Source organism: Hypanus sabinus, chromosome 3 (genome assembly GCF_030144855.1).
Source record: "Hypanus sabinus isolate sHypSab1 chromosome 3, sHypSab1.hap1, whole genome shotgun sequence".
Classification (NCBI taxonomy): Eukaryota; Metazoa; Chordata; class Chondrichthyes; order Myliobatiformes; family Dasyatidae; genus Hypanus; species Hypanus sabinus.
Genome location: NC_082708.1, coordinates 6,437,319 through 6,457,917, shown reverse-complemented (window position 1 = coordinate 6,457,917; position 20,599 = coordinate 6,437,319). Strand labels below are relative to the sequence as shown.

The window sequence follows — 20,599 nt, the reverse complement described above, 5'->3', positions numbered from 1 at the left end:
GTCAATGTAGCGGAAGAAAAGTTGGGGAGCAGTACCAGTATAGGTTTGGAGCATAGACTGTTCCAAGCAGTCTGTTATGTGGAACAGTCTATGCTCCAAATCTATACTGGTACTGCTCCCCAACTTTTCCTTCGATGCATTGACGACTACATTCTTTAGTCCTGACCAAGGGTCTCGACCCGAAACGCTGACTGCTCCTTTCAACGGATGCTACCTGACCTGCTGAGTTCATCCAGCTTAACTTCGTCACTTCCTGTCGTAATCACCTTATGTACAGAAACTTCTCTGCCTAGTGTCACTTTATGGACATACAATCAATCTCTGTATATAAGTAATCTTATGTTTTTATATTTATTGTGTTTCTTTTTATTATTTTTTTATCTTATTGTGGGTTTTTTGTGCAGCATCGGATCTGGAGTAACAATTATTTTGTTCCTCGTTACACTGGCGAACAAGGACATCAAACAATTTTCAATCTGATGTTGTAGGGTGATATCTGTTCCGGAACCTGGTGGTGTGAGAATTTATTGCTCCTGCACTTCCTGCGTGATGGTAATTGTGGTGATTATCCCTCCATTTTGTCTATGTGCCTCAGAGCCTCTTAAATGCCTCTACCGCCACCCTAAGCAGTGCCACTCTGTGTAGAAAACTTGCCCCTCATATCCCCTTTGAAATTACCCCCTCTCAATTCAAGTTCACCATTTCATGCCGGGGAAATGCTGGCCTGTTTACTAACGGTGCACAAATCACAGGCAGGTGCAGAGAGTGGTTAAAAGCTCATGGTGTACCAGTTTTTCTTGAAAGGGGGTTGAGTTTAAAAATAGCTAAGTAGGGGGAGGGGCAGAGGGTGGGGGAAATTTGCGAGGAAGGGAGGTTGTGTAGTACAGGGGAGTATGGCGGAGTGGTATGGAGGATTGCGGTGGGGGAAGGGAGAAGACAGGAGTGAACTCACCGGAGTTCCGGTTCTGCATGAGGAACTCCACCTGTAGCTCCTGTTTGGCCTGCCGAGCGAGATTGATGGGGGTCGGGTACGCAGGGTCACCCGTGAAGCAGTTGGTGTCAGCCCCGCAGAACACCAGCGACATTGTCTCCTCCAGGTCGCTGGTGACCACGGCCGCACACAGAGCCTGTGGGACAAACAGATTCCATCATCCCACTCCACAGCCGGCCACCCAAGCAGAGCACCAGGACCCCACATAAACCCACTAGGTGACACACTGGCCCATCTGACTCCTTCCACAGGGGATGTGCTCTGACAACGTGTGGTGCGGTAGGGTGTACAACAGTAAACTGGTATTTCGACTTCTTCCCCCTTCATCTCCAGTCCCGATGAAGGGTCTCGGCCCAAAATGTCGACTGATGTTCCCCTGCACATGTGCTGAGTTCCTCCAGCAGCTCAAAACAGATTAATTGTTGTAAGTTGGCCGCGTGTTGCTCTACCGAACACGATTAGAATGCTATAATGCTGTTTGTGCCACCCATCCTCGTGGTCCCAAATCCCACCACCTCCATCCCACCTCCCCTGCACACTGACCCGCTGACCTCCCTCTCTACATCGCCCAGGCCACACCTTGTTGCTGATCAGACCACAGATCCCATTCTCGAAGGGGAGAGGAGTGAAAAGGGAAACAGGGTTTGAATTGCTTTTGTTTTAAAAAAGGGAAAGTATATTGTGACAGACCTGTAAAATTAATTCACTGGCAAGTCATTTCCTCACGTGGAAATTTAAAGCTTCTTCCTTGTCAAGTAACCTTGAACTTGCTAGATTAACCCTTACAACCCTGGATTCCAAAACAACCTCCAGATGCTCATGGAGATATCCTACATCCCTGCCTGATAATTACCCACGTCCCCCAAGATTGCACAAAACTGCAGAGAGTCCTTGTGCAAGGTTCCCTGAAGGTTAACTTGCAGGTTGAGTTGGTGGTGAGGAAGACAAATGTGATGTTAGCATTCATTTTGGGAGGACAAGAATACAAGATCAAGGACGTAATGCTGAGAATTTATAAGGCATTGGTTAAACCGCACTTGGAATACTATCTAAGAAAGGCTGCGCTGGCACTGGAGAGGGTTCAGATGAGGTTCATTAGAATGACCCCAGGAATGAAAGGGTTAACTTCTCAGAAGCATTTGATGACTCTGGAGTTTAGAAGAATGACAGGGGAATCTCACTGAAATCTATTGAATATTGAAAAGCCGAGACAGAGTGGATGTGGAGAGGATGTTTCCTATAGTGAGGGAATCTAGGACCAGAGGACGCCACCTCAGTATAGAGGGGCGCCCATTTAGAACAGATGAGAGTGAGTTTCTTTAGCCAGAGGGAGGTGAATCTGTGCAATTCACTGCCACAGAGAGCTGTGGAGCCCAAGTCATTGGGTACATTTAAAATGGAGGTTGATAAGTTCTTGGTTAGTCAGAGTATCAAAAGCATCAGAAAGACAGGAGAATGGGGTTGAAAGGGGTAATAAGTCAGCCATGATGGAATGGCAGAGCTGAGGAAATGGGCTGAATGGCCTCATTGTGTTCCTATGATAGACTCTGTCTACACTTCCCACTGCTTCCGTAACTGGCCAGCATGCTGAAAGACCCTTCCCATCTTAAACACTACCTCTTCTGCCCCCTCTCAGCGGGCAGAAGATACAAAAGCCTGAAATTAACCTCCCTTCCAAAATACTCAAGGACAGCTTCTACCCTGCTGTTATACGTTTACCAGTATGATAAGGTGTTCTCTTGACCTCACAATCTACCTTGTTATGGCCTTGCACTTTATTCTCTGCCTGCACTGCACTTTCTCAGTAACGTTATGTTACTGGAGTCCTGATGAAGGGCCGCTGGAACACTACAGCATAGTACAGGCCCTTCAGTCCTCAATGTGATGCCAACCCATATATTCCTTTAAAAAGTACTAAACCTACACTACCCCGTAACCCTCTGTTTTTCTTTCATCCAGCCTGAAACACTGACTCTTTATTCCTCTCCATAGACGCTGCCTGACCTGCTGAGTTCCTCCAGCATTTGTGTGTGTTGCTGTGCCTCAATACACGGGAGCAATGAAATGGCAGATAAATGTACAGCTTTTCACCGTTCCTCAGCACACCTGACAGCAATAAACCAGCAACCAAATAGTTGTTGGATCCAACTTTTTAATTTTTACATCAGACTGTGCAATTGTCATTTTCTGTGAATTTAACAGTAACTTATCTGCTTGTACTTTATATATCATTCATACAAGTAACTGCTCAATACATCTCTAGCAGCTATGCAAGGTATAATTCTGGAAAACTCTAAGTTTCTATGTTCCACATAACTGTTATCTCATTGGTTAACAAGGTATTCAAATGAGCACTTTCTAAATGGTTGCCTCTTATCTACCAATTTGAATGGAATTTTCCTTTATCTCGGAAGTATAAAATAGCTGCTTTATGCATCTTCAGTTCCCCTCTCTTTAAGTAGCAGTGACCCCTGCCACTGTTCTGTTTCTGTTCTCTTTGTTCCATCAGCTTTTAATTAAACAGTGATGAAGCCTTGTTCCTGACTTCATAGAGAACTTTGGATTTGAGCACCAGAATCCATCGCGGTGAAAGATCTCACAGTTGGCAGTGAATATCCCCTAGACTGTTGGCCTTGTCAGGGACCAACAATAATCTATCCGGCACTTTGTTCAGGAGTGGGAGGACTGGAGTAAACGTAATTAGTTTAAAAAAAAGGAAACTGTGGTGAAGGTAATGTCCTCTGTTTGCTGGTTCTGGCAGGGGGACATTTCCCTCTCACTGGGAGCAAAGGGTTCATTCCCTCTGGGAGAAGGCGGGCACGACCTCAGTCACAGAGGCTAGGCCAAGACAACTGCGCTGCTCCAAAGAATGCCATATGAGGTCATTCTTATCCTCAGTCATTAGGCTCTTTAATGAGTCGACCCATAGCTGGGGAAGTGATGACCCTCTCCTGTTGGAATGTTCATGGTAATTTATTTTTTATTCTTTCTACTTCTCTACTAATACTTATTATCTGTGCACTTGTAATGCTACTGTGACACTGCAATTTCTTTTGGGATCAAAAAGTATCCATCTTATTTTCCTATTTCTTTATCTGTTTGTTTGTTTATTTATTTAGAGGTCCTCCTGATCCAATGGGGCACATTGCCCTGCAACCCACCTGTTTAGCCCCGGCCTACAATGACGAGTTAACCTGCTGACTGCTACATCTTTGGACCATGGGAGGGTCACCTAAAGAAAACACGCGTGCACATGGGGTGAACGTCCAAACTTTCTTACAGAGGACGCCGGAACTGAACTCTATCACTCTGCGCTGTAATAGCGCCGCGCTAGTCACTATGCCATCGTGGCGTCTCCACTGAGTCCCATGTGATCTGGCACCATCCACCCAACTGTGCCTCATGAAACAAAGCCACTGGATCACTGAGCAACTTATGGGACGAGCTTAGAATATTCCGACTGTTGTCCACACCAGAGAACCTGGAGTCCACGCCTCAACCCTTGGATCAAAGAGAATCTCGCTAACACATGCGGACCAAACGCGCACCCCTGACCTCTGACCCCGAGTCATCCCATGACTCACCCTTGAACAAAGGGACAACACACACAAAATGCTGGTGGAACACAGCAGGCCAGGCAGCATCTATAGGGAGAAGCAACGTCGACGTTTCGGGCCGAGTCCCTTTGTCAGGACGTCCTGCCGTGTTCCATCAGCATTTTGTGTGTGTTGTTTGAATTTCCAGCATCTGCAGATTTCCTGTTTGCTCCTGAACAAAGGGAGTCTAATCTTTGAACTCTGACCCTAGAGCAGCCCACACCAATCCCAATCCAAAAGGAATCTAATCATTAACCCCAACCCTGGGAAGTACTCATCACTCACCCGTGATCCCCGACCCTGGGCAGTGCCCGTCACTCACCCATAACACCCGACCTTGGGCAGTACCCATCTTTCACCCATGACCCCCAACACGGGGGAGTCCCCATCGCTCACTCATGACCCCCCCCCCCGTCATTCAGCCCTGACCCCCGACTCTGGGGGAGTCCCATCACCGACCCTCAACCCAGTGGGTTCTAGCACTGACCTCAGAAGGCATCCCATCACTGACCCCTGATCCAGTAAGACCCACAGTGCAGTCCCCTTGAGTCTGTGTCACCCTTCCCCACCAACGGGGGGCCCCCAGACACCCTCACCTTGTCCAATTCCTCCTGGTTTCCGAAGAGCAGGTGGTAGCGACGGTACTTCCCCTCCCGGTACTTGGCACTAATGAACTGCTTGCGTTCCACGTTGCTGCTGCTCTCGCTGATGGCCTCGCTCGGCGGGACGTTGGCCGCCCAGAAACAGTTAGCCTTCCGGTTTCCAATGTGCTGGAACAGCTGGAAAACAGGCAGGGAGCAAGGTGATCCAGGGTTCAAGATTATTTAACGTCATTTCCAGTACACAAGTGTAAAGGAGAACAAAGATATTGTTACTCCGGATCCGAGGCAGAACAAAAAAAAAACACAAGATAAAGAACACAGAATTTTTGCTCTCTTATTGCATGACAATTTAATTTATACATATACACACACATACACACTGACATATACACACATTCACAGATGTGTGTGTGTGTGTGTGTGTGCATATATCTACATACACACACACCTAACACACATAATCTTATTAGATGTGTTTTTTTTAATATCTTATTATGTATGCCAGTGCCAAGCTGTATCGGCCTAGTGTGTTTCCCTTGGACAACATTGGTGGCATAGAGAGGGGAGACTTGCAACATGGGCAACTGCCGGTCTTCCATACAACCCTGCCCAGGCCTCTGTTAGCATCAAAATTGATGGACAGCAGAAGGAGATTATGTATTCCAATATAATGTTGCCACAAAACAACATAACTAGTTGGTATAAAAACTGATTCTTATAATATAAAGAACACAATAAGATAAAGAACACCATAATTAAAAAACACAGTAAAATAGCTGGTATAGTTGTATGTCCATAAAGTGACACCAGGCACAGGAGTGTCTGTACACAAGGTGACTCTGACAGGAAATGATAAAGTAGTGGTGACTGGGGGTGTGGAGGGGTTGCTTGGGGAAAGGAACTGTGTTTGAGTGTGTTGGAGAGCCAGTCATTCCTGGGAAACTTGGGCGGGAGGGAAAGGCTCAGAGTGATACCACCTTGGTCAGCACGCACAGATTGGGCCAAACGGCCTGTGTTCTGAGCTGTACCGCTCCGTGACTCTAAATTAATGGGATTTCCCACAGCAGATGAGAGGTAGAAAAATGCACAGCCCAGAAAGATGGCCCATCACATCCATGCCGACTGCTTCACTTTAGAGAGACAGTGCAGAACAGGCCTTTCAGGCACATTGAGCTACACTGTCAACCAACACACCAGCCCAACCTCAGGACAATTTACAATGAGCAATTCACCTACTAATCGGTACATCTTTGGACTGTGGGAAGAAACCAGAGCACCCGGAGGAAACCCCCACATTCCCGGGGAGAACGTACAAACTCCTTACAAAGGATACTGGAATCAAACTTCGGAACACCCTGAGCTGTAATAGTGTCACGTTATCTGTTATGCTGCTGGAGCACCCACTCACACTTGCCCACATTTGGAGTGTATCCTGCTAAGCTGTACCTGTTGAAGTATCTGTCTAAATGTCTCTTAAGTACACTGACTTATCGAACTCCAGCACCTCCTCCAACAACGAGTTCCACGCATCACCCACAGTGTGAACCAGTGTGGATAACTTCACTCACTAAGCATTAACCTGACTCCATTACCAACACACTCACTTTCAACTCTACAACTTGTGTCCTCAGTATTATTTATTTATTTATTTGGTATTTTTACAGTGTGTCCTCTTTTGCACACCGGTTGTTTGTCAGTCTTTGCTTTGTGTGTACTCTTTCATTGATTCCACCGTATTTTTCTGTTCTACTGTGAATGCCTGCAAGAAAATGAAATCCTATATCAGATTCCTCCCTCTCAGCCCTTCACCTTTCCTACCCATCATCTTCCAGCATTACCTCATCCCCCCCGGACCCTCAACCTCACTCATCAGCCCAACAGCCATTGACCTGGCGGACCATGGGACCTGGGCCCTCACCTACACTCATCAATCCAACGTCCATTCACCCGGTGGGTCACGGACCCTCATCCTCACTCATCATCCCAACGTCTGCTGACCCAGTGGGTCACGGACCCTCATCCTCACTCATCAGCCCAAGGTCCACTCACCCGGTGGGTCATGGACCCTCATCCTCACTCATCAGCCCAAGGTCCACTCACCCGGTGGGTCACGGACCCTCATCCTCACTCTTCAGCCCAAGGTCCACTCACCCGGTGGGTCACGGACCCTCATCCTCACTCATCAGCCCGAGGTCCACTCACCCGGTGGGTCACGGACCCTCATCCTCACTCATCAGCCCAAGGTCCACTCACCCGGTGGGTCACGGACCCTCATCCTCACTCTTCAGCCCAAGGTCCACTCACCCGGTGGGTCACGGACCCTCATCCTCACTCTTCAGCCCAAGGTCCACTCACCCGGTGGGTCACGGACCCTCATCCTCACTCATCAGCCCGAGGTCCACTCACCCGGTGGGTCACGGACCCTCATCCTCACTCATCAGCCCGAGGTCCACTCACCCGGTGGGTCACGGACCCTCATCCTCACTCATCAGCCCAAGGTCCACTCACCCGGTGGGTCACGGACCCTCATCCTCACTCATCATCCCAACGTCTGCTGACCTAGTGGACCACAGACCCTCATCCTCACTCATCATCCCAACGTCTGCTGACCCGGTGGGTCACGGACCCTCATCCTCACTCATCATCCCAACGTCTGCTGACCCAGTGGACCACAGACCCTCATCCTCACTCATCATCCCAACGTCTGCTGACCCAGTGGGTCACGGACCCTCATCCTCACTCATCATCCCAACGTCTGCTGACCCGGTGGGTCACGGACCCTCATCCTCACTCATCATCCCAACGTCTGCTGACCCAGTGGGTCACGGACCCTCATCCTCACTCATCAGCCCAAGGTCCACATATGTCATTACTTGAGGGGACTTGATAGAGGTCTACAAGATTATGAGAGGCATAGATAGGGTGGATAGTCAGTACCTGTTTCCCAGGGCACCAATACCAAACACCAGAGGGCATATGTACAAAATTAAGGGAGGGAACTTTAGGGGATTCATCAGGGTAAGTTTTTTTTTTAAACACACAGAGGGTTGTGAGTGCCTGGAATGACTTGCCAGGGATGGTGGTGGAGGCTAAAACATTAGGGCATTAGGGGTATTTAAGAGCCTATTGGACAGGCACATGGATGAAAGAGAAATGGAGGGTTATGGAGTAGTGTGGGTTTAGTACTTTTTTTAAGGATTATATGGGTCGGCACAACATGGAGGGCTGAAGGGCCTGTACTGTGCCGTAGTGTTCTGTGGTTCCATGTCCTTCATCACACAACCACGTCGATGGCCTGAGAACATGGAACACCGAACAGTGGCTTAGGGTCCAGCCTGACCTCTAACTCCCCCACATCCTGGTCCCCAAACCCTAACCTGATCCCCAACTCCCTTCTCTATCCCTAAGAGCTCCAAAAGTAACTAAATCTGAGCCGCAATCTCGACGACAACTACAGCTCAGCACCAACTTCACCACAGCTCAGTGCCATCTTGTTTGGAACAGCATGCTGGGTTAGATTTCAAAGTTCCAAGGTTAAAGTAAATTTTATTATCGGATATGACACATTCACAAACCTGGGATTCATTTCCTTGTGAGCACAGACAATAGATCTATAGAGTAATAGCTATAACAGAGTCAATGAAAGACCGGCCAACTACACCGTACAACCAGAGTGCAAAAGAAAACAAGGTGTGCAAATACAAAAAGGACAAAATAATGTAAAGGGGTTTCTTCTTTTTTCTTTGTTACTGTGTATGTAATCAAAATGGCTTCTTTGTTTTGTTAAAAGTAGGAATGCTTCTTTGTTGTGAGAGAGTGCTGGAAGCTTGTTTGGGTTAAAATTTACTGATAACGAGAATTGTATTCCTTTGTAAACCAAATGGGATTAATGTTGTTCTTTCTTCTGAGTCTGTAAGCTATTGTTGGCGGGCTTTTAGGCAGATCGGTGCGAGGGGTTGAGAGAGAGGACGCGATGCCGTAAGCTGGGCGAGGAACGGACCCCAAGTGGGGGTCCGAGGCCAGGAGGTACTCCGAGGAGAGGAGATGAAGCTAGATGTGCTTGGTTGACCACTTCGGAGGGTCCTGAGCTGCGAGTCGAGGAGTTCGGAGGGGATCGAATGGTGGCCAGAAGACTTCAGTAATTGAGCTCCAACGGTTGTGCACAAAGTGGTTTGGACTTTGATAAGTTTGGCGCCTTTTCTTTATTTTTTTCTTCATATATACTGTATCATTATTAATCACTTAGTTATAGTAACCTTTATAAATTGTACTCATTTAATCACATATGGTGTACTGTCTGTTTTTGGGCAAGGCGGGGACATCACACAGCATCCACACCAGCTGATTACCCAGTTTGGCGGGGCCGAAGGCTGCTCCCCCTAGACGAGAACGAGCTGAGCGAGCCTGAGGCCACCCAGGGGGTTACAATAATAATAACAAATAAGCAATAAATATCGAGAACAGGAGATGAAGATTCCTTGAAAGTGAGTCCATAGGTCGAGGGAACATTTTCAATAATGAGACGACTGAAGTTGAGTTAAGTTATCCCCTTTGGCCTGATGGTTGAGGGGTAGGTAATAACTTCCTGAACCTGCTGGGGAGTGACCTGATGGTTGAGGGGTTGGTAATAACTGTTCTTGAACCTGCTGGGGAGGGACCTGATAGTTGAGGGGTAATGACTGTTCCTGAACCTGAGGCTCCTGTACCTTCTTCCCGATGGCAGCAAAGGGAAGAGAGCATGTCCTGGGTGGTGGGGGTCCCTGATGTTGAACGCTGTTTTCCTGCCACAGTGTTTCATGCAGATGTGCTCAGTGGTGGACCAGACTGCATTTTTTTTGGTAGGGTTTTTCCGTTCCATGTGGACGGAACGCAAGGCCAGTTATTCCACTGCATCCTGTACATGTGACAATCATGGAGCAATGCGTGGGTTAGCTACCATATCTCCACAGTGCAAACCAATCACGTGAAAGACGTTGGATTCATGAGACACACAAACCATTTTCCAGTCGATTGCAACATCAGCGTAGTGAGGAATTACCTGAATCAGCTGCTCCGTCCACACCTTCTTGTCCATCTTCAGGCTGCGGACTTTGGAGATGCCTGGTCCAAGAGCTCTGTGTTCGCCTGTGTGGTTTGATAACGTGGGTGAATGTCGGTGGCCATATAAAAGCTGCACCACAGACGCACGGATACCCAGCCTGGGACCTAACACGATCTGATCTAAAGCCAAAGTGCTGAAGCCCAGCTGTGCAAGGACCAGTGTTTCAACGTCAACTCACTCTGCCTCAGTGACAAATGAGGCACCTTGAACTGGAGCCAGTGGATGCTTGGGAACTGGGAACAACTTTGTGGGCAGTAAGATCCCACAAGCAAGGAATAAGGATATAATCTGTGTCATGGTGTAATCTCCCACAGTGTGACCCTTCCTCAGTACCACCCCCCCCCCATACTGGGATCCTCCCTCAGTACCAACCCCACAGTGTGAACCCTCCCTCAGTACCACCCCTCCCGCTGTGTGACCCTCCCTCAGTACCACCCCTCCCACAGTGTGACCCTCCCTCAGTACCACCCCTCCCACAGTGTGACTCTCCCTCAGTACCACCCCTCTCGCAGTGTGACTCTCCCTCAGTACCGCCCCTCCCACAGTGTGACCCTTCCTCAGTAGCACCCCTCACAGTGTGACCCTCCCTCCATGCGACCCTCCCTCAGTACCTCCCGTCCCTCAGTACTGACCCTCCCTCAGAACTGCCTCCACCCTCCCACGATCAGGTACCTGCACATTTCTTGCACATGACCACACACAGGTTGATGGAGGCCCACTCTGGCTTGGGGATCCCACAGTCCACACACACGGTGTTGGGCTCCATGCCCCAAATCTGCTCCGCAACCTCGTAGTTGGACAGGGCCTCAGCGGTGGATTCCCGTAACGCTTCAACCCAATCATCCTTCTCAGAGTCCGAATCAGCCACAAAACTGTGTGTCGGGGAGATCAGCCCATCAGATTATTTATTCACTCAGAGAGGTGGCATTGTAGCACAGCAACCAAAGTGACATTGTCACATCTCAAACACGAGGAAATCTGCAGATGCTGGAAATTCAAGCCACACACTCAAAATGCTGGTGGAACGCAGCAGGCCAGGCCCGAAAGGTCTCAGCCCGAAACGTCGACTGTACTCCTTCCTATAGACGCTGCCTGGCCTGCTGCGTTCCACCAGCATTTTGTGTGTGTTGCTGTTACATCTCGGGGTGTTCCAGAGTTCGGAGTTCAATTCCAGCATGCTCCGTAAGCAAGTTGTACGTCCCTCCCCTGTGCGCATGGGTTTCCTCACACATTCCAAAGCTGTACGGGTTAGTAGGATAATTGGGCATTGTAAATTGTCCAGTGATTAGGCTGGGGTTAAATCACCGGGTTGCTGGGTGGTGCAGCTCGAGTTGCCATCCTGCGCTGTATCACTAAATAAATAAATGAATAAAATTAAGATACAGTGTAGAACAGGCCCTTCTGGCCCACCGAGCCCCATCACCTAGAAACCCCCGATTTAACCCTACCCTAATCACAGGACAATCTACAACAACCCATTAACCGACTGACCGCAAAGGAGCTCAGCCTAAAACATCGACTGGACTCTTTTCCATAGATGCTGCCTGGCCCGCTGAGCTCCTCCATCATTGTATGTCTTTGGACTGTGGGGGGAAATCAGATCACGGTCAGAGGGAAACATAGAGACTTTCACAGAGGACACTGGAACTGCACTCTAAACTCTGGAATGTCCCGAGCAGTAACATCGTCACGTTAATCGCTGCAGTAACGCAAGGGCGTCAAATGTCAGATTGTAGGCCTTACAGATGCCACATTGTAGAATTTATATTCACCCACAATAGGTTAGGTTAGCAATGAAGCAGCAGGGAATGTCAGGGATGAAGTGCTGGAGGGGTTGGGGAAGGAGGGGTTGGGGAAGGAGGGGTTGGGGAAGGAGGGGTTGGGGAAGGAGGGGTTGGGGAAGGAGGGGTTGGGGAAGGAGGGGTTGGGGAAGGAGGGGTTGGGGAAGGAGGGGTTGGGGAAGGAGGGGTTGGGGAAGGAGGGGTTGGGGAAGGAGGGGTTGGGGAAGGAGGGGTTGGGGAAGGAGGGGTTGGGGAAGGAGGGGTTGGGGAAGGAGGGGTTGGGGAAGGAGGGGTTGGGGAAGGAGGGGTTGGGGAAGGAGGGGTTGGGGAAGGAGGGGTTGGGGAAGGAGGGGTTGGGGAAGGAGGGGTTGGGGAAGGAGGGGTTGGGGAAGGAGGGGTTGGGGAAGGAGGGGTTGGGGAAGGAGGGGTTGGGGAAGGAGGGGTTGGGGAAGGAGGGGTTGGGGAAGGAGGGGTTGGGGAAGGAGGGGTTGGGGAAGGAGGGGTTGGGGAAGGAGGGGTTGGGGAAGGAGGGGTTGGGGAAGGAGGGGTTGGGGAAGGAGGGGTTGGGGAAGGAGGGGTTGGGGAAGGAGGGGTTGGGGAAGGAGGGGTTGGGGAAGGAGGGGTTGGGGAAGGAGGGGTTGGGGAAGGAGGGGTTGGGGAAGGAGGGGTTGGGGAAGGAGGGGTTGGGGAAGGAGGGGTTGGGGAAGGAGGGGTTGGGGAAGGAGGGGTTGGGGAAGGAGGGGTTGGGGAAGGAGGGGTTGGGGAAGGAGGGGTTGGGGAAGGAGGGGTTGGGGAAGGAGGGGTTGGGGAAGGAGGGGTTGGGGAAGGAGGGGTTGGGGAAGGAGGGGTTGGGGAAGGAGGGGTTGGGGAAGGAGGGGTTGGGGAAGGAGGGGTTGGGGAAGGAGGGGTTGGGGAAGGAGGGGTTGGGGAAGGAGGGGTTGGGGAAGGAGGGGTTGGGGAAGGAGGGGTTGGGGAAGGAGGGGTTGGGGAAGGAGGGGTTGGGGAAGGAGGGGTTGGGGAAGGAGGGGTTGGGGAAGGAGGGGTTGGGGAAGGAGGGGTTGGGGAAGGAGGGGTTGGGGAAGGAGGGGTTGGGGAAGGAGGGGTTGGGGAAGGAGGGGTTGGGGAAGGAGGGGTTGGGGAAGGAGGGGATGGGGAAGGAGGGGATGAGTGGATGGAATAGGACGCCAGGTTTTTAAAGATAAAGACCTGCTTTATTTGTGAAATGCACATCGAAACGTCAATGGAATCATAGAACATCACCACCCCAAAACATGCCCTTCGGCCCATCTAGTCCACGCCAGACTATTAATATCCCTGGTCTTGTTCACCTGCTGCTGGACCATAACCCTACATACCTTCCCATCTATATACCTATCTAAACTTGTATTAAACGCTGAAATCAAACCTGTGCTCATCACTTGCACTGGCAGCTCGTTCCACACTTACACCACCCTCTGTGTGATGTCCCCCTTCATGTTCCCCTTAAATACTTCCCCTTTCACCCTTAACCTGTGACCCCTAGTTCCAGTCTCATCCAACCCACAGTGGTTAAAGAAATTCCTCATCTCTCTTCAAAATGGACACATCCCTATATTCTATGGCTGAGCACTCTGGTCCTAAATTCCCCCCCACAAGAGGAAACATCCTCTGCACATCCACTCTCTGGCCAGACCTTTCAATATTCAATAGGTTTCAATGAGATCCCCCCCCCCCCATTCTGGAACAAGATCAGAGTCAAACGTTCCCCATACGTTAACTCGTTCATTACCGGGATCATTCAAGTGAACCTCATCTGGACCCTCTCCCATGCCAGCAAATCCTTTCTTAAATATGGGGCCCAAAACTGCTCACAATTCTCAAACTACGATCTGACCAAAGCCTTACAAAGTCTCGGCCTCTCAGGTTGTGTGGGAAAGCAGCTCTCTGAGAACAGGAAACACAAACATGAGAACATCTGCAGATGCCAGAAATCCAAGGCAACACTCATCAGTTTGTTCTAGTCAGTGATTTTAACTTCCACATATTGACTGGGACTCCCATACTGTCAAAGGACTAGGTGGGATAGAGTTTGTTAAACATGTTCAGGACAGTTTCCTTCATCAGTGGGTAGAAGGCCCCACGAAAGAGCCTGTGATACTGGATCCGCTCTTAGGGAACGAGACAGGGCAAGTGACAGGAGTTTGTGTAGGGGAACTCTTTGCATCCAGTGACCACAACGCCATTAGTTTCAAAGTAAATATGCAAATAAGGCAAGTCTGGTCTGCGGGCTACGATCCTAAATTGGAGCAAGGCCAATTCTGATGGTGTCAGAAATAATCTGACAAGTGTGGATTGGGAAAGGCTGTTTTCTGGCAAAGTGTACTTGGTAAGTTGGGGGGGAGGTGCCTTCAAAAGCAACATTTTGAGAGTTTGAAGCTTGTATGTGCCTGTCAGAATAAAAGGTAAAAGTAACATGTGTAGGGAATCTTGGTTTTCAAAAGCCATTTTATCATGGCTGATCCAGTTTTCCTCTCAGACCCAGTCTCCTGCTTTCTCCCCATATCCCTTCATGCCCTGACTAATCAAGAATCTACCAACCTCTGTCTTAAACATACATGAAGACTTGGTCTCCACAGCTGTCTGTGGCAAAGAATTCCACAGATTCACCATTCTCTGGCCAAAGAAATTCCTCCTCATCTCTGTTCTAAAAGGACACCCCTATATTATGAGGCTGTGTCCCCTGATCTTAGACTCTCCCACCACAAGAAACATCCTCTCCACATCCACTCTATCAAGGCCTTTCACCATTTGATAGGTTTCAATTAGCTCACCCCTCATTCTGCTGAATTCCAGTTAGTACAGGCCCAGAGCCATTAGAAGCTCTTCATATGACAAGCCATTCAATCCTGGAATCATTTTCATGAACCTCCTTCGAATTCTCTCCAATTTCAGCACATCCTTTCTAAGACAAGGAGCCCAAAACTGCTCACAATACACCAGTGTTGTATTGAGTCTTAACATTGCATCCTTGCTTTTATATTCTAATCCGCTTGAAGAGAATGCTAACATTGCATTTGCCTTCCAACCTGCAAATTAACCTTTAGGGAATCCTGCACAAGCACTTATAAGACCCTTTCTGTCTCAGTTTTTTGTATTTTATCTCCATTTAGAAGATAGTTAACCCTTTCCTTTCTTCTACCAAAGTGCATGACCATACACTTCCCGACACTATTCCACCTGACATTACTTTACCAATTATCCTCATCTGTCCAAGTCCTTCTGTAGCCTTTCTACCTCCTCAAATCTACCTGCCCCTCCATCTATCAGCATATTGTCTGCAAACCTTACACCAAAGTCATCAATTCCATCAACCGCATCATTAATATAGAACGTAAAAGAACTGGTGTCAACACAGACCCCTGTGGAATACCACTAGTTACTGGCAGCCAGCCAGAAAAGGCTCCCTTTATTCCCACTCTTTGCCTCCTGCCAATCAGCAATCTATCCATGATAGAATCTTTCCTGTAACACCATGGGCTCACAGCTTGTTAAGCTGCCTCATGTGTGGCACCTTGTCAAAGGCCTTCTAAAAATCCAAGTACACAACATCAACCAATTGTCATTTGTCTATCCTGTTTGGTATTTATTCAAAGAATTCCAACAGATTTGTCAGGCAAGATTTTCCTTTGAGGAAACCATGCTGACCACGACCTATTTTATCTGGTGCCTCCAAGTACCCTGAGACCTCATACTTAATAATTGACTCCAATATGCTCTTAATCTCTCAGATCAGACTAACGGGCCTATAATTTACTTTTATCTGCCTCTCTCCCCTTGCCTGAAGAGTGGAGAGACATTTGCAATTTTTTAGTGTTCCTGAACCATTCCAGGATCCAGTGATTCCTGAAAGATCATTACTAATGCCTCCACAATCTCTTCAGCCACCTCGTACAGAACCCTGGTCTGGGTGACCTCAGACCTTTGTTTCCCAAGAACCTTCTCTTTAGTAATGGTAACTTCACACACTTCACAAGAACTTAAGTAATAGGAGCAGGAGTCGGCCATCTGGCCCATCGAGTCTGCTCCGTCACTCAATAAGATCATGGCTGATCTGACCACGGACTCATCTCCACCGACCCGCCTTTACCCCATAATCTTCAATTTCCCTACTATGCATCACTTCATTCCCCTACTTTATGCCTCCTGACACCTGGAACTTCCATAGTGAAGACTGATGCAAAATGCTTATTCAGTTCGTCCACTATTTCATTGTGAATGAAGTTTTTGCAACCGTATTTACTCAGAAGACAGACACAGTGTCTATGGAAATGAGCTAAAGTGGCACCAACTTCTTGGACCCTGTACAGATTACAAAGGAGGAGGTGTTTGCTACTGTGAGGCAAATCAGGGTGGTTAAATACTCAGGGACTGAAAGTGTTCAATCCGACCCTACAGGAGGCAAGTACAGAAATTGCCAGGGCCTTAGCAGATAGTTAAATCATCCATAGAGATAGGGGAGGCACTAGATTATTGTAGAATAGTCAATGGCGCTCTGCTGTTTAGAAATGGCTTTAAATATAAATGAGGAAATTATAGGCTGGAGAGTCTGACATCAGTTGTGGGAAAGTTAGTGAAAGGTATTCTAAGGAACTGGATATGTAAGTATTGGGATAGACATGGTCTGATTAATTATAGTCAACATGACTTTGTGTATGGTAGGTCATGTCTAACCAAACTTATAGAGTCTAACCAATCTTATAGAGTTTTTCAAAGAAGTTACCAGGAAAGTGGATGAAGGCAAGGCAGTGGATGCTGTCTATGTGGACTTTAGTAAGGCATTTGACAAAGTCCTGCACGGGAGGCTGGTCAAGAAGGTTTGGTCACTCAGCATTCAAGATGAGGTAAGAAACTCAATTAGACATTGGCTTTGTGGGAGAAGCCGGAGAGTGGTAGTAGATGGCTGCCTCTCTGACTGGAGGCCTGTGACTAGTGGTGTGCTGCAGGGATCGTTGTTTGTCATCTATATCAATGATCTGGATAATAATGTGACTAACTGGATCAGCAAATTTGCAGATAATACCAAGATTGGGGATGTAGTGGACAGCGAGGAAGACTATCAGAGCTTGCAGAGTGATCTGCATCAGCAGGGAAAAAGAAGGCTGAAAAATGGCAGATGGAATTTAATGCAGACTGGTGCATGGTTTTCCACTTCGGTCAGACTAACCAGGGTATTCTTACACAGTGAGCAGCAGGGTATTGAGGAGTACAAAGGGATCTGGGAATAAAGGTCCGTAATTGTTGAAAGTGGCATTACAGGTAGATTTGGGTCATAAAGATAGATCTAGGCCTTTTGGCCTAGATTGGCCTTCATAAATCAATGTACTGAGGGCAGGAGATGGGATGATATGTTGAAATTGTATAAGACATTGGTGAGGCATAATTTGGAGTATAGCATGCAATTTTGGTCACCTACCTACAGGAAAGATGTAAACAAGGTTGAAAGAATACAGAGAAAATTTACAAGGATGTTGCGGGGTCTTTTCCCGCTGAGGTTGGGAGGGACTACAACCAGAGGGTATGGATCAAGGGTGAAAAGTGAAAAGTTTCAGGGGAGCACAAGGAGAAACTTCTTCTCTCAGAGGGTAGTGAGAGTGTAGAATGAGTTGCCAGCACAAATGGTGCATGAGAGCTCAATTTCAACATTCAAGAGAGGTTTGGATAGGTACATGGATAGCAGGGTTATCGAGGACCGTGGTTCCGGTGCAGGTCAATTGGAGTAGGCAGTTTAAATGGCTTCAGCATGCACTAGATGGGCCAAAGGGTCTTTTTCTGTGCTGTACTTCTTTATCACTCTATGACACACACAAAATATTGAACGAACTCAGCAGGCCAGCCAGTGTCTACAGAAAGGAATAAACAGTCAACATTTTGGGTTGAGTCCTGGTGAACGTGGCCCAAAACGTGGACTGTTTATTCATGTCCATAGATGCCGCCTGACCTGCTGAGTTCCTCCAGCATTTTGTCTGCATTCTCTGAGAACTGGACCAGCGTTTCATTGACTCTTGTTAATTGATTTCGAGATACAGCACAGAACAGGTCTTTCCAGCCCAACAAACCATGCTCCCCAGCAACCCAATGATTTAACCCCAGCCTAATTACAATGACCAACTAACCTACTTGCTGGTTCAAATTTAGACTGTGAGGAACTGGACCACACGAAGAACGTAAAGGCTTTCATACAAAGGACACGAGAACTGAACTCTGACGTTTGAGCTGGAATAGCGCCGTGCTAACTATGATGCTTTCCTGCTATCGGGGCTGCAGGGGCTGGCAAAGGGGTAGAAATTTGAGCATACCTGAAGGTTCTGTATGGTGTCGTGAGATCGAATCCCCGCCTGTCTGTCTCCTTCACCGTGGCCACATTCATTTCCACAGAGGTGATGCCAATCCCAAGCCGGTGATCCTGCAGATCGGAACAGGCACCATGGTGACATGGGGTGAACAGAAGGGGGTCATGAGCGGTAGGGGGTGGCAGGCAGAGAACAGAGGAGGGGGCCAGAAGGGAAGCAGACGGGGAAGTTGTGGTGAACTATGTGCCTGTTGGGACACGCCCCCTGCTGACTGCTCCTGTGGCTCCTCCCACAGGCCCCTGTATAAAGGAGATCTGAGGCCTGACGCTCGGCCTCAGTCTCCAGGACATAGTATGATAGACACTCACTCCTGGTTCCTTCTTCCAGTCAATAAAAGCCGATATCTCGCCTTACGTCTCAGTGTGAGTTATTGATGGTGCATCAGAAGTTAGAGCCAGTGGGAGACGAGTGGGTGGGATAGTGAGAGAGAGATTACTGGCCCTCCCACAGAGTGACCTCTAATTTATAAAGAATAGCAACCTCAAAAATCTTGTGCCCATTGACAACAACATGTGTGCACTGAATGTTTAAGTAGAAGTAAACCTGAAGCTATTCTAATGATAATAAGCTGTCCCACTTTAACTGAACGAGCAGTTCTTTCTGCTTCACGCCCTTTGCTTCTTTGGAATTCAACATTGTGAATCAATAACTTCTTCAACAAAAGCTATAAATAAGCCAGTTCTAAAATCTGCAGACAAATCATCACAAACTCCATGATATCAGCAACCACCTCCCCCACATCAGAAACCAGAAAAGAAAATGTAAATGTATATGATCGTGAAATATACTTAACGAGCCAACGAGGTAGAGGGTGACAACCTTCAGTGCACAGTTTGAATTCCTTTGCATGAGCATACGTGCACAGCTTAGAGGGAACATTGAGAGTGACCCTTCCTCAGCACCACCCCTCCCACAGCGCGACTCTCCCACAGCACCACCCCTCCCACAGTGTGACCACCCCTCCCACAGCACCACCCCTCCCACAGCACCACCCCTCCCACAGCACCACCCTCCCTCAGCACCACCCCTCCCACAGCACGACCCTCCCTCAGCACCACCCCTCCCACAGTGTGACCCTCCCTCAGCACCACCCCTCCCTCAGCACCACCCCTCCCACAGTGTGACCCTCCCTCAGCACCACCCCTCCCACAGCACGACCCTCCCTCAGCACCATCCCTCCCACAGCACGACCCTCCCTCAGCACCACCCCTCCCACAGTGACCCTCCCTCAGCACCACCCCTCCCACAGCGCGACCCTCCCACAGCACCACCCCTCCCACACTGACCCTCCCTCAGCACCACCCCCAATAGAGTGACCCTCCCTCAGCACCACCCCACCCACAGTGTGACCTTCCCTCAGCACCACCCCTCCCACAGCACGACCCTCCCTCAGCACCACCCCTCCCACAGTGCAACCCTCCCACAGCACCACCCCTCCCACAGTGTGACCCTCCCTCAGCACCATCCCTCCCACAGCACGACCCTCCCTCAGCACCACCCCTCCCACAGTGACCCTCCCTCAGCACCACCCCTCCCACAGCGCGACCCTCCCACAGCACCACCCCTCCCACACTGACCCTCCCTCAGCACCACCCCCAATAGAGTGACCCTCCCTCAGCACCACCCCACCCACAGTGTGACCTTCCCTCAGCACCACTCCTCCCACAGTGTGATCCTCCCACAGTACCACCCCTCCCTCAGTACCACCCCTCCCACAGCGTGATCCTCTCTCAGTACCACCCCTCCCAGTGTGACCCTCCCTGGACCACTCCTCACACAGTACCACCCCTCCTACAGTGTGACCCTCCCTCAGCACCACCCCTCCCACAGTGTGACCCTCCCTCAGCACCACCCCTCCCACAGTGTGACCCTCCCTCAGCACCACCCCTCCCACAGTGACCCTCCCTCAGCACCACCCCTCCCACAGCGCGACCCTCCCACAGCACCACCCCTCCCACACTGTGACCCTCCCTTAGCACCACCCCCAACAGAGTGACCCTCCCTCAGCACCACCCCCAACAGAGTGACCCTCCCTCAGCACCACCCCACCCACAGTGTGACCTTCCCTCAGCACCACTCCTCCCACAGTGTGATCCTCCCACAGTACCACCCCTCCTACAGTGTGACCCTCCCACAGTA

General features: G+C 49.4%; 1 protein-coding gene across 9 annotated transcripts in view; it reads right to left on the bottom strand.

Moving 5' to 3' along the window:
* Positions 1-20,599, bottom strand: part of LOC132391014 (arf-GAP with Rho-GAP domain, ANK repeat and PH domain-containing protein 1-like) — a 284,897-nt gene that overhangs the window by 53,788 nt on the left and 210,510 nt on the right. For all 9 annotated transcript variants that reach the window (XM_059963618.1, XM_059963617.1, XM_059963620.1 and 6 more), the window contains 5 exons: positions 18,407-18,513; positions 10,963-11,162; positions 10,228-10,313; positions 5,184-5,366; positions 953-1,127 (listed from right to left, as the gene is read on the bottom strand). In XM_059963618.1, coding sequence (XP_059819601.1) covers positions 953-1,127; positions 5,184-5,366; positions 10,228-10,313; positions 10,963-11,162; positions 18,407-18,513 — 751 coding nt within the window. The remainder of the gene's footprint in view (positions 1-952; positions 1,128-5,183; positions 5,367-10,227; positions 10,314-10,962; positions 11,163-18,406; positions 18,514-20,599) is intronic.